Source organism: Ambystoma mexicanum, chromosome 1p (assembly GCF_040938575.1).
Source record: "Ambystoma mexicanum isolate Mex_15411 chromosome 1p, UKY_AmexF1_1, whole genome shotgun sequence".
In the NCBI taxonomy this organism is placed as follows: domain Eukaryota; kingdom Metazoa; phylum Chordata; class Amphibia; order Caudata; family Ambystomatidae; genus Ambystoma; species Ambystoma mexicanum.
Window position 1 is genome coordinate 593,103,047 of NC_090921.1, and position 14,117 is coordinate 593,117,163.

The following is a 14,117-nucleotide window of genomic DNA, read 5'->3' on the forward strand; positions in this document are numbered from 1 at the left end:
ATATGGTGGACTATGTGCTCGGCCTTCAGTCTAGAATGGCAAAGTACATGGGACAGTCAACAAAGAATCTAAAGGCCAGTCAGGAGCTGTTGAAGCACTGGCACGACCAGAAAGCCACATTGGCAGTCTATTCTCTGGGCCAGTGGTGTGGATTATGGAGCCTGTCAAAACCGGTGCCCTTCAGAACAAGTTGACTGGGTGCTAGGAAAGGTCAGTGAGGTGAATTATCTAAATGACGTGAAAGGACTTAAACAGATGTGCAGGGTCTTTCACATCAAACGGCTAAAACCCCATTATAGCTGGGATGACTTGGTCATGGCATTAGTGACTGACGGAGAAACTGAGGAGGAGACCGATCCCCTCCCAGACGTCATGCACACTGAAGCCACAGATGTGTCAGTTGAAGGTGTCAACCTTGCAACTGACCTGTCAGAACAGCAACGGACAGATTGTCAGATTGTCGCTGTTTACTGGGACAGTTTGCCGGACTCCTGGTCACGCAGATTGGTGTATCCATGATGTGGACTCTGGAGACTGTAAGCCGAATGTCTGATAAGGTCAAGGACACCATCAAGGAGGATGTTTCCAAGATGTTGTCCTTAGGAGTGATAGAGCCATCACACAGCCCCTGGGCTAGCCCAGTGGTACTGGTCCCTAAAAAGACCAGTAGTGGGAAAACTGAAGTTTGTTTTTGTGTGGATTACAGGGGGCTCAATTCTGTCACTAAGACAGATGCTCAGCAGCTCATTGAAAAGCTCGGCGCTGCCAAGTACATGAGTACTTTTGATCTCACAGCGGGGTATTGGCAGGTCGGCTTGACAGATGGAGCGAGAGAGCGGTCAGCATTCTCAACCCCAGAAGGACATTATCAGTTCACTGTGATGCCCTTTGGATTAAAGAATGCCCCTGCCACTTTTCAGGGAATGGTTTTGTCTGGACTGGAAAACCTCAGTATTGCCTATTTAGATGACACAGCTGTGTTCGGCCACACCTGGGAGGATCATGTATCCCACCTTAAACAAGTGCTTCAGTTGCTGCAGAATGCAGGCCTGGCTATCAAGGCCACGAAGCGCCAGATAGCGCAGGGTACCGTGACTTACCTATGCCACCTGGTCAGTGGAGGTAAGGGAGAACCTCTCTCAGCAAAGCTACAGGCTGTGAAGGAGTGGGACATCCCCACCACACAGAAGCAGCCTTTTCAGGTCTCACTGGGTACTGCCAGACGTTCATCAGAGAATATGGGACCATTGCCATGCCGCTGAATGATGTAACTTCCAAAAAGATGCCAAAGAAGGATTGTGCAGGGCCCCAGTTCTGAATGCACCAGACTATGGTCAGGAGTTCATTCTCCAGACAGACACCTGTGATTTTGGGATTGGAGCAGTGTTAGCGCAGCTGAACTCTAAAGGGGTAGAGCAACCTGTCGCCTACATTAGCAGGCGGTTGACAAAAAGGGAAAGGAAATGGGCTGTCATAGAAAAAGAGGCGTATGCGGTCGAATGGGCCATAAGGAAGTTGAAACCTTACATCTTTGGGTCTCACTTTATGATCCAGATGGACCAGGCCTCTGCAATGGTTAATGGCCATGCAAGAGGAGAACCCAAAGCTTTTGCAATGGGCCATAGCCCTACAGGGATTATACCTGCACATCCAGCACAAGCCAGGCTCCCAGCATGGAAATGCAGATGGCCTCAGCTGGTACTTTCACCTTTATGACGAACCAGACCCTCAGTAGGGTGGTGGTTCACATGTTAAGGCTCGGGAGCATGTGAGGAATTTGACCTTCTGCACGGGAGATTGCGCTTGCCTGGGCTTTTTTTTTATTTTTTTATTTATTTACAAGTATTACAGTAATGATATCATGCCAACAGACAAAAACAGTAGTAGAAAAACACAAAAAACAAAAACTAAAATAAATCATTAAACACATTCCAGATCTTCTCGTATAAAGACAACTTATATTTCAATTTGTAAATCAACTTTTCTGTCCTAGACAGGCAGTGCATTTCCTGGACCCAGCCCAGAATCATCACCCAGAATCATCACCCAAAATCACCGTCTTAAAATCAAGATCAGACCCTCCACCCAAAACCTTGTCACACACATCACAGACTTCATTCCAAAAATCTTTGACACGCTCACAGCTCCATAGCATGTGTTCCAGTGACCCAACTTCCCGGACGCATCCTCAACAATCATCATTATCAGTCATGCCTCTTTTATGAAGTGTTTCTGGACACCAATATACGCGATTGAGAATCTTAATTTGTCGAGACCTTTCACTCAGATTCAGCAAACACAAAGAAACATTACCAGACATATTCTGCCAGGCCTCAACATCAATCTCAGACCCGATTCTCTCACTCCAAACTCTCCGCAAATTATCATTACTCCGATAATGTGACACAATTAGCTTGTACAACCTACTGGCCGAACCACCTTCCTTACTGTTAAGAGTCAGCCAGAAAAATACTCACATCCAAAGAGTCGGACCAGTCTACCTCACCCACAGATCGCTTTAGGCGTCTATAAGCAGAGTCTGACAAACCCTCAAAACTCCATCTCTCCCTCAACTCAGCAGCAATCAACCACCGAATATCATTACCCAAGTCAGAGACCTGTTTAATACCCATCAAAAACAATTCAGGTCAAAAAACTGTCCTGGAATTGTCCCTAATCATAGGATTGAGTCAGATAGAGGCACTCTTGCATTTAAAAGCGTCACGGCCTAGCAATGACAAGACTTACACCCATGAGGTGCGTAAAAACGACATAGCTAACATACTATCCCCGGAAATCTTCGTATTAGTGGTCAACAAGGCACCTGGGCCCAATGGCCCATAGGGATTCGACTCCGCAACTGCCCAGCTGTTCAATTCACCATTCAAAAACGGAACAAAAGAATGAGCAGAAAAGGCCAAATGGTAGGCCTTAAAATTCGGAACTCCCAAACCACCCAGGTTGACTGGAAGCTGTAACTTCCAAAGACTAAGTCTTGGTGGTTTTCGGTACCATAAAAATTCTTGGACCAGACGTTCAAGTTCTCTCCAATAACAACTCTTAATTTTCACTGGAAGCATACTTGAGACCAAGTTAATTCTGGGTGCCAAATTCATTTTCAGGGCATTGACTTTACCCCACATGGAAAGATTGAGTAACGACCATCTTTCCAAATCCATCTTACAATCCCGAATAACCACACACGTTTTCATCAACCATAAGGGAGACAGGATACGTTAGCCACACCCCCAAATAGCGGAAGCGCACATCAAACCAAGTAAACCCCAGACCCGTAACCAGAGTCTTATCACACCTGTTGGACAGAGGCAACACTTCTGACTTCAATCGGTTAATTTGTATCCCGAACAATCGTGATAATCAGACAAGATCCTCATCAGACAGGGTAGAGACACTTCCAAATTCTGCAGTACCAACAAGAGATCATCCGCATAAAGCCAAGCTTTTTGCACAACACCCCAACAACTAACACTTCATAAATCAGATTCACTCTTGATGCAAATTGCAAGATGCTCAATCGCTAGAATGAATAACAGAGGAGAAAATGAACAACCCTGACGCGTGCCCCGATGCAAACAAAAAGGCTCCGAAACCACACCATTACTCTTAACGACAGCAGTAGGATTAGCATATAGAAGAGCAACCCAAGAAACAAAATCCTCGCCCAGATTCATCCTCCTCAGCACCGAAAACAAGTAATCCCAACTGACCCTGTTGAAAGCTTTCTCCGCATCAAGGGAAAGGACAGCCGCATCGCAGCCCAATCTATCCGCAGTTTCCATGGTAAGTAACAATCTTTGCCTGAGCTTTTTGATTTTTACCTCTCTAAAGTAGGCTTTAAAGTATGGAAAGCTGTCAGCTCACCAATTCTGTTAGTATGTCTGATGCATTTTACGGTACATCGAATAAAGGTGGTTTTATTTGAACTCTTCCCAAACCCTGCGACCCCCGGCCCCTGCATAAGCCTTATCTAGAATGGCAGCGTGCAACTATCAGCTCCCTCTACAGCACCATCACTTCTTTTTTCACGCCCGCAATTAATGGTTACCACCAGAGTTAAGAAATTAATTTTTCACCTTCAAATCCCAGTGTTTTATAAGCTTGACAAACCCGTCAAGTCATCTGAAAAGCTAAACTTTAACTTTCAGTATCTTTTGGCATATACCTCTAAACATGACCACAGAATGCACTCTGCTTTGGGGACTCTGAGCAGTTTCCAGGGCAAGTGGACTTGTCGGATCTGTGGCATGTCACCTATGTACATTTCACCACATTTCCAAGTTACTGGAACTTCCCCCCCAAAATTGTTTAATTGCATGTGGTGTTTTTTGTGACTATCATCCTAGTATATTTGACCAAAATGTAAACGTTTTCCTTATAAAAAGATGTCCCTTTACTATTGTAAAAGGGGTGCTATATAAGTTTCCCACTTTCTTTTGCAAGCTTCAACCTCCTTTCCCCCTGATTTTTGGTTTTATTTCTATGTGCTGACTGTCTATTCACCCCTCAATATTTAATTGTTACCAACAGTTAACTCGCATTCGTTGTTTTTCAGTATTATGAAACAACATTTTTTTTTTTACATTGAAAACAATTGCGCTCTCTTTAAAACCTTGTTTAACATTTTAAAAGAAATACAGCTAATGTATTTGAATAAAATGAATCATCGGATTAATAAAAAGCACAGAACTCCACATTATTCCCTTCCACAATAGGGAGACATTCCCACCTCCCTACTCGTGCTGCCTCCACACCCTGCTTAGAAACTGGACGGTGGCAAACGCTTCAGTTTCTTCTGAGGAGCTAAGGAGCATGGAATGATGGTAAAGTGGTGTGACTGCCTCTCCCCCAACCCCCAAGTGCCCGCACACATGGTGTCCTCTGTCGTCCCGAATCTGGCCCCTATGCAACCATTCCATTAGAATCTCTTTGAAATGAGTTGTGTGCTATGCATTTCTCTGATGCTGCTGATATTTTGTTCAAAACTATTCATTGTGCTTTCCATAACAACACCCAAAGAGTTGAAGATTCAGATTAACAATCATGGTCATGGTACTGTTTGTGTTATAGATATTTGAAATATCGGCCGACACACAATGCACTCTTTGGCCTGATTTAAGACTTATTATCTCGGTGAGTGACCTTGGGGTCATTTCTTTCTTTTTTCCATTGTCGAGTGACCTTGGGGTCATTTCTTTCTTTTTTCCATTGTCGATAGTCCCAAAAGAGGAACTAACAACATCACTCCTTGGTGTGACAGAAACCATGTTGACCATGAGTAGGGTTCTTTACCCGAGCGCATGGAGATGTATAAGGATGTGTTAACACCAATCAGTACTTATGCAGGCTTCATGCATATGGCATTGGTGATGAAGTGGCTAGGGCACTGATCTCTGAATGAGAAGTTGCAAGATCTGTGCTTTATGTGAACAGCGCTTTTGAACAAGCGTGTGCTGGGAAGTGGTGTTCATCAGGAAGTGGAGCAGAGAAGCTGAGGCTGCATGTGTTAAACATACGAATATGCCATGCATTCTGGGTCATGTAGTCCTCTATAAGTAAAAACAGAAATAAATCTGAGAGTGTTTTTAAAAAAAATACATAAACCCATTAAGGATAATATGCACTGAAATTACAGCAGGGGGTTAATTAAAACAATACAAACTATACAGGTTCAGTAAGTATAGCACACATTCACTGGCATCCCGTGGTTTGATGTGATCTTCCCCTAATGTTCATTGTGAAAAGGCATCCAAAGAAACGTGTGTTAGTGTGTGTAAATACAGGCATTAAAAATAGGCCAATAATTTAAAACAAGAAATAGCAAAGGAGTTAAATACCTCAGATGTTAAATGTACGATTTGCTCAAATCATAAAAATGTGAAGTGGTGTTGCAGATCGAAAACTGGGATCCAGTTGCTGTGCCACAGCGCCAAGTACTCTAGTCCTCTGCGCTCTGCTCTCCATCAGGTGTGAAGGGGTGGGGTGGTGGAGTTGTGCTAGGGGAGGGAAAACTCAGCTAAACAATGCTTTTGGGCAAGCTGGCGCTGGTTAAGGGGTGTTTATCAAGAAGCAATGAAAGCAAGCTCAGGATGTTCGTATTATGTGTAGCGCATACCATTCTGGGGTATGTAGTCCTCTAATGATGACAACTGAAATACATTTAAAATAACCTCTATCAAAAAACACTATGAAAGTAAAGTTATGGTATACCTTAAAACAAAAACAAATAATAAATAAAGACCACAAGTTGTGCAGGTGGTTTGATGCTAGTGTAGAAGTGATGAACAGTGTCTTGGAAAGCTGTGTCCCCAGAATATTGGAGAGAAATTGGTCCTGAACTGATACTGAGATGTGTTGGTTAGGTGGACAAATCGGCAGAATTCAGTGATATGTAAAAAGGTCACCCAACTACTGTTTACTAAGCCATACACAGCATTTCTAGTATACTTGACCATATCTTTACAATCTTTTGCATATTAATGGATTCTGTTAATGGATACCCTCCAAAGACAGACAATTGTACAAAATTATTCATTTAGCCCGTGCATATTTCTTTTGGATTTATCACATGCAGAACAAACATGTTGCCTTTATCAAACTTTGTAATTGTTTTAAGTGCTATTAGGTCATGTTCCCCATTATGCAGAAATGTCGAGTCAACATAAGAAGTCGGGCACATTTTTGACAATCAGGCATGATAAAATTCAATGGAATTTGTCCTGTGTACTATAACTTGATTTTAATATTTCAGGTTTGTTTGGCTGTAAGAAAGCAGCAAGTGTCTCCAATAAAAAAACAATACATCATGCAGTAAACTATGCCTAGTGATTTCCTAATTTATATTTTAATTGTTGATTTAGCTATTGAGCTGAAACATGTAGTAGGCAACCCTCCAAAGCAGTGCTCCGCTTAGTGCGTACACGAGACCCAGCCCAAGATAACTCTCCTCAGAAGATGTTTAGTGTTCTTGCTCTTTGAAGGTCTGTGTTTCCCCAGTGGTGCTACAAGAGGGAGTGTGTCCCGTTCGGCACGCGGCCGGAAGGAGTGGATGGAGCCTGGGGGCAGTGGTCTCCATGGGGAGAGTGCAGCAGAACGTGCGGCGGCGGCGTGTCCTCATCAATACGGCACTGTGACAGCCCCAGGTAAGTGCTCATTCTCCGGACTGTCATTTGAAATATTCATGATAATTGATCCAAAATTGATACAGCAGTCGGGAGAAGCTGAAAAAGATCCTTAGGTAGCAGAACAGTAAACTTTTCCCCTGAGCTACTTCTCGAGTCACATGGTACAAATGAGGAAATTAGCACATGTTTGGGGCTTGTGCACTGCGATGTGTCGAAAATTGCGAGGAAAAAAAAGGAGCCATCGTGGAAAAAGGCATCACGACGTAGACCATGTTTAAATGGTTGGGCTGCTGAGTAAAGTATAAAATATTGAGGCAGAAGTGGGAGTGGATCTAGAAATCTAGGGAAGCGATTGAGATTCCAAAGAAACATGGAGATTTGAAACAAAATAGGTCACTTGAATAAAATGCCATTTACACATGAGAACTTTCACCACTCAGCATGTATCCATGTGACTTCTATTGCTTTTATATTGTTTCATGTTTCTTTAATAATGCACAGTGTGTTCCATAGTACCTCTGTCACGACTCCTAGTACCATAAGCCTGGCAGCTCATTTTGCTGAATTCACAATCTCATAGATGTGCTACCTTTCCCTCCTGGTATGATTTAAGACCGCCCCTACGGTTAATTGTACCCTTCGTTCTACTATTAAAATGCCACTACAGTCTCTCTTGGTGGCTCCTAATTCTGGATTCCAAATATGATCAGAATAGTCTCCATATGATCTGAGGTGATCCTGGAATCTAGTATCCAGACCTGCTTCTAGAATTTGAGTACCCTCTCTTAGAAACACTGTGCATGAGCAATTCTAACAAGGTGTGGTGTATCCGCTTTGCAGGGAGATTCAAACTCTTTTCCTGATTCAGATATAGCAGAACAGTTAGTTTACATTCCTATGTCTGGGTTTGTAAATAGGGGTTTACACAATAGCATATTTTAGCATTTGGTCTAATACGGAATAACTGGTAAAGTATTGCACCAAACATTTCGATGACCGAATTGTGTCAGATAGGATCGATACAAAAAACCTTTAACAGAACTTTTAAAGATGCAAAAAGCTGTCGCACTGTTTAGTGGAGATAGTCATCAGCCAAGGTCACACAGTAATATTCAACAGTATATAATTTAATAGAATACATGAAAAAATAGCATGAGCAATCAAATTACATCTTAATACATTGTAATGAAAACATATGTGCAAATGGTGCTTAAAGTGGTAAAATTATAAAACTACCTTTCCAATTAACCAAAGATAATTTACTCTGGAAAGGATTTAACTCCAGTGGGCCGGTTTTAATGAATAATCTAATGTTGGGTCAGTGTGTTATACATAATAATCTGTGGTCAACTAAAGGAGACAAAACTCAAAGCCCCTGACTCATGGAATTATTTGCACGGAAAATGCAGATTTGTGCGCCATTCTGCCGAAAAATCCCCATACCTCAAACAGGGATTTTCGGGCAGAAGGGCGCGCAAATCTGCTTTTTATATGCAGATAATTCCATGAATCATGCTGTAGGTCTTCCTAATTTTTGAGTTCCAAATGTGTTCTAAATGAAATAGAAACAGAACTAGTTTCGACATTGTTGGCCCAATTTGTTCCTCGTGACCGATATATAAGATCTTCCTGTCGGATTTAGAGAAACAAATTGTCTTTATGCTAACCAGAAATCTGTGCTATCTCCACTTAATCAAGAGTCCCCAAAAAATACATGCCCAGCTATTACTTTATGAGGCATTTCTTGTGTGAATGTATCGTACATGTGAATCACATCACGCCCTTGGCAACCTGTTGGCTGAGAAGCAAAACATAATATGGATCAACCCCTCCACATTATGTTGTAGAATCTTAAATAATGGCCTCACTGGTTACCTTGTTTTGCTGTCTAGAATGGTCATGGCCACGTTTTGGACCAACGCCATGTACAGAGTTGAATAAATATTATATTTTTTTAATAAATGAATATAAAGCTCCTTTCATTCATTTCTGTTCCCATATACTTGGATGTCTCTAATTTTATACACGTATTTTGTGCAAATGAAATAGTAATGGCAGATTACTAAAGGTAATAGTATATATTTTTTTTTTTTTTTTATTATTTGCATTTAGTTCAATTACAAGAATAAATTCGAGTAGAACCTTTGCAAAACGAACATATTAAATCCATATAAAAAGGGTTTTGAAACATGTTGAATTACATCAATACACAATACTCTCAATACAATTTAAAATACAGATACGAAAAAGGATAGACTAAACAATTTACCGTCTAAGCATTTCATACTCCGCTCAAAATAAGTTCCTTTTCTATATGCTTACAGAGGCTTACTAGTTCAAAGATTAAGCGATTGTGAGCTCCTTGCATCAAACGGGACCATAAAAACTCAAGGCAATCTTCAAACTCTATATCAACAAATTTCATGAGTCTTGCTGTGCGCATTTTTTTAAAATGCGGACAATAGAGTACAAGATGCTTCAATGTTTCATATGGTTCGCTGCATTCATTAAATCTACATCCCGCAGCAAATGTGATGGCATTTTTTTGCCAATTCTTAGTTCTATCTCTCGTGTGATAGAGATTAAATCTAAATCGAATATACGCCTTCCTAGTAATTTCACAAGGAAATAAAGTGATATGTGCATAGCGGGGGATGCGCTGCTTAACATAGGCACCATATTCTTCATAAGAATTATATGTATATAAATAGTAATTACAGATTACCCATTATTCTATGTTTACATTTTAAGAACTTTTCATCTGAGCAAATAATAATTTTTCTTTTTTCTCATCTCAAGACCAACCATCGGAGGGAAATATTGCCTGGGAGAGAGGAAGCACTACAGATCCTGCAATACGGATGTACGTATTGTCTGCACAAGTTATTTTATGCTGTAATAGATGCACAAGCTTCTGAGCATCAGTTTGTGAGCTGAGTGAGGAATGTGATATCATTTGTTTGGGTTTCAATACCACATCACGGTGGTAGTTTCATGAAGAACAGCACTTACATTCACTTTTTTTATTTTAATTTGAGGTTTTGTATTGTGGCAAATTGCATTACAACTGCTTTGAATTATGGGAGAAATAAGAGAAAGGGAAGGGGGTAAGAAGATAAACATGGAAACCACTGGAAGCATGGCAAGTATGTTTCTACTCAATAGAGACATAGCATACTGATGTACAGGCTGTTGCAGGATCACAATAAGTCACACTATGGCTGCTACATGAGCAGATCAGACTAACCCCCAAAGGCCTGCTTAAGCCTTATAGAAATCGTGCATCATGTGCAGCACAGCCTTTACAAAAGCAACCCTTGGCATGGCAGTAGTGGTAAGGGCGGTCACTTGAGAAGTCTGTAGTTCTACGCCTTCTTTAGGGTATGCACCTCGTTGGGGTTTCGCTAAGGCATCCTTATCGGAAGCTGACATTCCAGAGGTACCCCAAATGTAGGTACTAAGATGACTGTGGCTGCACAGCATAGGTTGGAATCCTATATGAACTCCCTCCCGCTCGCTGGGCCTGACCCTTCCAAAAAAGTCCTAGCTCAGAATGCAGACCCCTGTGAAGGAGAACAGGGGGTGCTAGCCCCAGTGCTGTAGGACCAATAGCCATACCAAGGGCAGAAAGCTGGTGGGGTTTTCCCTCTGTAGTAGGATGACATGCTCATAGCAAGTCTAGGGCACATTTACATGCCAGGTGTACACAGCGTCTCCATCCTAGTCTCGCATTCAAGTTGCACAACATCATTCTACGCTATCCTCAACCTCTGTGTGCTCTACACTTACCGGCGTAGCACAGCCGCAATAACATGTCTTGTGACGCACAGCTCTATCTCAGTCAACAAGCACACACATGAGGATGACCATTGGGTTAATAGAGTACTAATAAGTATCTGTGGTTGGGTGGAGAAAAGCAGGTTTTGTCTCAACTTGAAGACAGGCAGAGTTCTGTGAGGGAAAAGCTAATGGGTGGTGGCACATGGCAGGTGACACTAAGCAACACCTGTGAAGGAACTAGAATGTCCTTTTCCCACCCCTTAAACGCCTGTCCATTAAATCCAGAATAAACGTCATAGCACTGGGCTCAAGATGGCACCATCTGCTGATTTGCCCGTGTCAGGAACAGACTCGTGTATAAATCAATAAGAACATGCCCAAATGTCTGTGCATTTATCTCATGCGCGGGGACCATAGTTCCATTAAATGCTGCATCCAGGTCCTCTGAGGGCGATCTGTGTTAAAAGGAAGGAATCTGATAGTGACATCTGTAGTGTGTAGAAGTTGTACGTGAAAGAACTGTCAGCACGGCATTTTAACACGAATGAGTGCAGTTTCACCAATGCAGAACCCACAGTTAAAATGGAATATTATGATACATAAATAGAGAGAGAGAGATCTGAATAGAAGCATTTGTTGATATTGTGCAACCCTGGGCAAATCACGTTATCCAGCTTATGTTGTGTTACTGGGGTTTGTAGTATTACGCATCACTTGCATTGCATGGTCTGCAGATACTCTTGCTCTCCGTTCTATTATTTTCTGAAATTGTGAGATCTTAGAAACCGACTGAACATACACCTGGCTATTTATATTTACCTAGAGTTACTCATTCCAATGCATTCTTTCGTAGCCTTGTTCAATAGTTTCCTCCTTGTTCCTCCTTAGGACTGTCCTCCGGGATCCCAGGACTTCAGGGAACTCCAGTGTTCTGAATTCGATAATGTTCCTTTTCGTGGGAAATATTACACATGGAAGACATATCGCGGTGGTGAGTTGACTGTAAAGAGGATAAGATGAGTAATAAATATGCAGGCATAGCTAAGCGTATGGAGACAGAGCTCATGTCTCCTGATTAATGTGGAATGTGTGCGCCCCATGAGTCACTCCAGTTGCATTCAGTGCTGATCACGGGCGGCACTCGTAGAATTGACCAAAAAAACTCAGACAGGAATTCTTTTCATGAAAGTGACCTGCAAGAAATCCTTCTGCTTCCCTTTCAGAAACTGAAATCCCTGTTGTAAATTGTGCTCAGAGCGTAAAACTTGAAGTTGTGGGCACTCTGCAGAAAGCAGTGTTCTGTAAGAGATGCCCTACACCCAGACCGGAGTGTCCATTAAGAAACGGCTATCTGGGTGATGGCCTAAATAACCGATTCCGCTTTCCCTTTTGTGCCAACCGCATTCACCTTTGCACACAGTCCACTCTGGGCTCTATCACTTCCGACAGCTGGCTGGGCAGTCTGAGATGTTTCCTCACGTCCTTCAGGTTACAGTAACACCCAACAGACAATCAAGCCGCCATTCTGCAAGGGTACAGTGGAGCTCAAGGCAGGCAATAATGCAACTGCTTACTGACTCACTTCACAGCTTCTATGAAGTGCTAGACCTCGCTCGTTCTCAGGATCCCTTCGCCCTTTTTCCTGATTAGCAGTATGCTTGATCACTTTTCAGTGATTCTGCAGTAAGGCAAACGATCACAATCAATATCGTTCCCTTCCATCCCCTCTCATACCTTTAGCAATGTTTCATGTTTAATTCTGCTCCCCAGCACCCTTGCTCTCCTCTTATGCCCTTCTCTTTTACTCTTTCTTTCTTTATTTATTCATTTAATTGGTTTTTTTTATAACCTGTTTAATACCAGATTTCGGTTTCTAAGCGCAGACCTGGGATTTGAACCATTTGAACCTCTGTTGCGCTGCGTGGTCTTGCTTCCAAAACCAGCACGTTGCCGTTGCGCTATCCTCCGTTCACAGTAAGATTTGGATACCCCTGGTGGGGCCACAATATTCTGCTTCCGTCTCATCATTGTTAGAGCACTATGGTGGTGACTGGTACATTTCAGAACCTTTTGCAGTACCTAAATATTGTTCGAAGGCACAGGGATTTTCCCTTGGAAATACCCTGACTGATGCCATATTCTGCAGCGAGGCTATGCTTAGGACATCCCAGGCACTGTGCACTGTTTGCAGAGTTGGCATACGGAGTAACCACATGCATGAGGTTCACCCTTATTTGCTGGTCCTCTTGCTGCACACGGGCAGCAACACTGTGCTCTCCATCATTGCTGTAAATATGTGCACAATCGAAAGGGGACACGGCGTAACATAACATAACATAACATGGCGGGTGTTGTTGTTACTCCTCCTCCCCAATGCAATTTGTGGATTTGAGTGCAGTTTTATCTGGTGGAGCATGACCAGACAAAATATGACAAACTGGTGCCTCATTGTCTCTGCATGTGAGGGGTATGCCCATATGTGTGGGTTCCGCTGCTCGCTTTGTGCTGAGTGGTACAGAGCCTAATTTCGGTTTACAAATGTAAAGAATTGATTGTACGGCTAATAGTTGAGTGCAGGAGATATTTTGCAGATTTTAGGGATCTAATAAAATAATGTTGTGTACAATTTAAAAATGTACCTAAATTGTTTTAATGCATTTATATTCTTATAATGCGCCAAAATTCATGATTTGAAATATAAGTACCTGGGGAGTTTAGGGGGCAACTTCCTATCTGTATATTCGTGGTTGGATTTGATACAGAATCACTGGACTCCATTTACCATCAGCACCTACGGCACACAACCTTGTGAGATCATGGAGTGTCGCCGCAGGCCAGAACTGTCCCGCATCAGCACAAAGCACTGCCGCAAAGCTTGTTTAAGTCTGTTATGGATGGGTATTGGGCTTATAATGCTGGACTGGGGCTTCAGTATCGGATTAGATGTTAAGGAGAAGAGGGGCGTAAGTGAAATCTACAACTCCCTGTGGGTAACCGGACACTGTTGTCATGCCTCAAATGTGTTTTGACAGAGATAGCATGATGGCACTGAATAATGAGGAACATGTTACGCTCCGTGCCTTGAACAAAATACAGGATCTAGGTATAAAAAATCCTAGATTTAAAAACAAACCTGCCTTGCTCTGCCCATCACGCATTATATATATATATATATTTCTGAGGCTTGTGGAATCT

At 42.3% G+C, this 14,117-nt stretch overlaps 1 protein-coding gene across 1 annotated transcript in view; it reads left to right on the forward strand.

The window, feature by feature from the left end:
* ADAMTS10 (ADAM metallopeptidase with thrombospondin type 1 motif 10) overlaps window positions 1-14,117 on the forward strand; it is a 932,646-nt gene that overhangs the window by 673,700 nt on the left and 244,829 nt on the right. Inside the window, exons 13-15 of the mRNA XM_069649542.1 lie at window positions 7,015-7,160; window positions 9,942-10,005; window positions 11,811-11,913. Of these exons, the coding sequence (XP_069505643.1) occupies window positions 7,015-7,160; window positions 9,942-10,005; window positions 11,811-11,913 (313 nt within the window). The remainder of the gene's footprint in view (window positions 1-7,014; window positions 7,161-9,941; window positions 10,006-11,810; window positions 11,914-14,117) is intronic.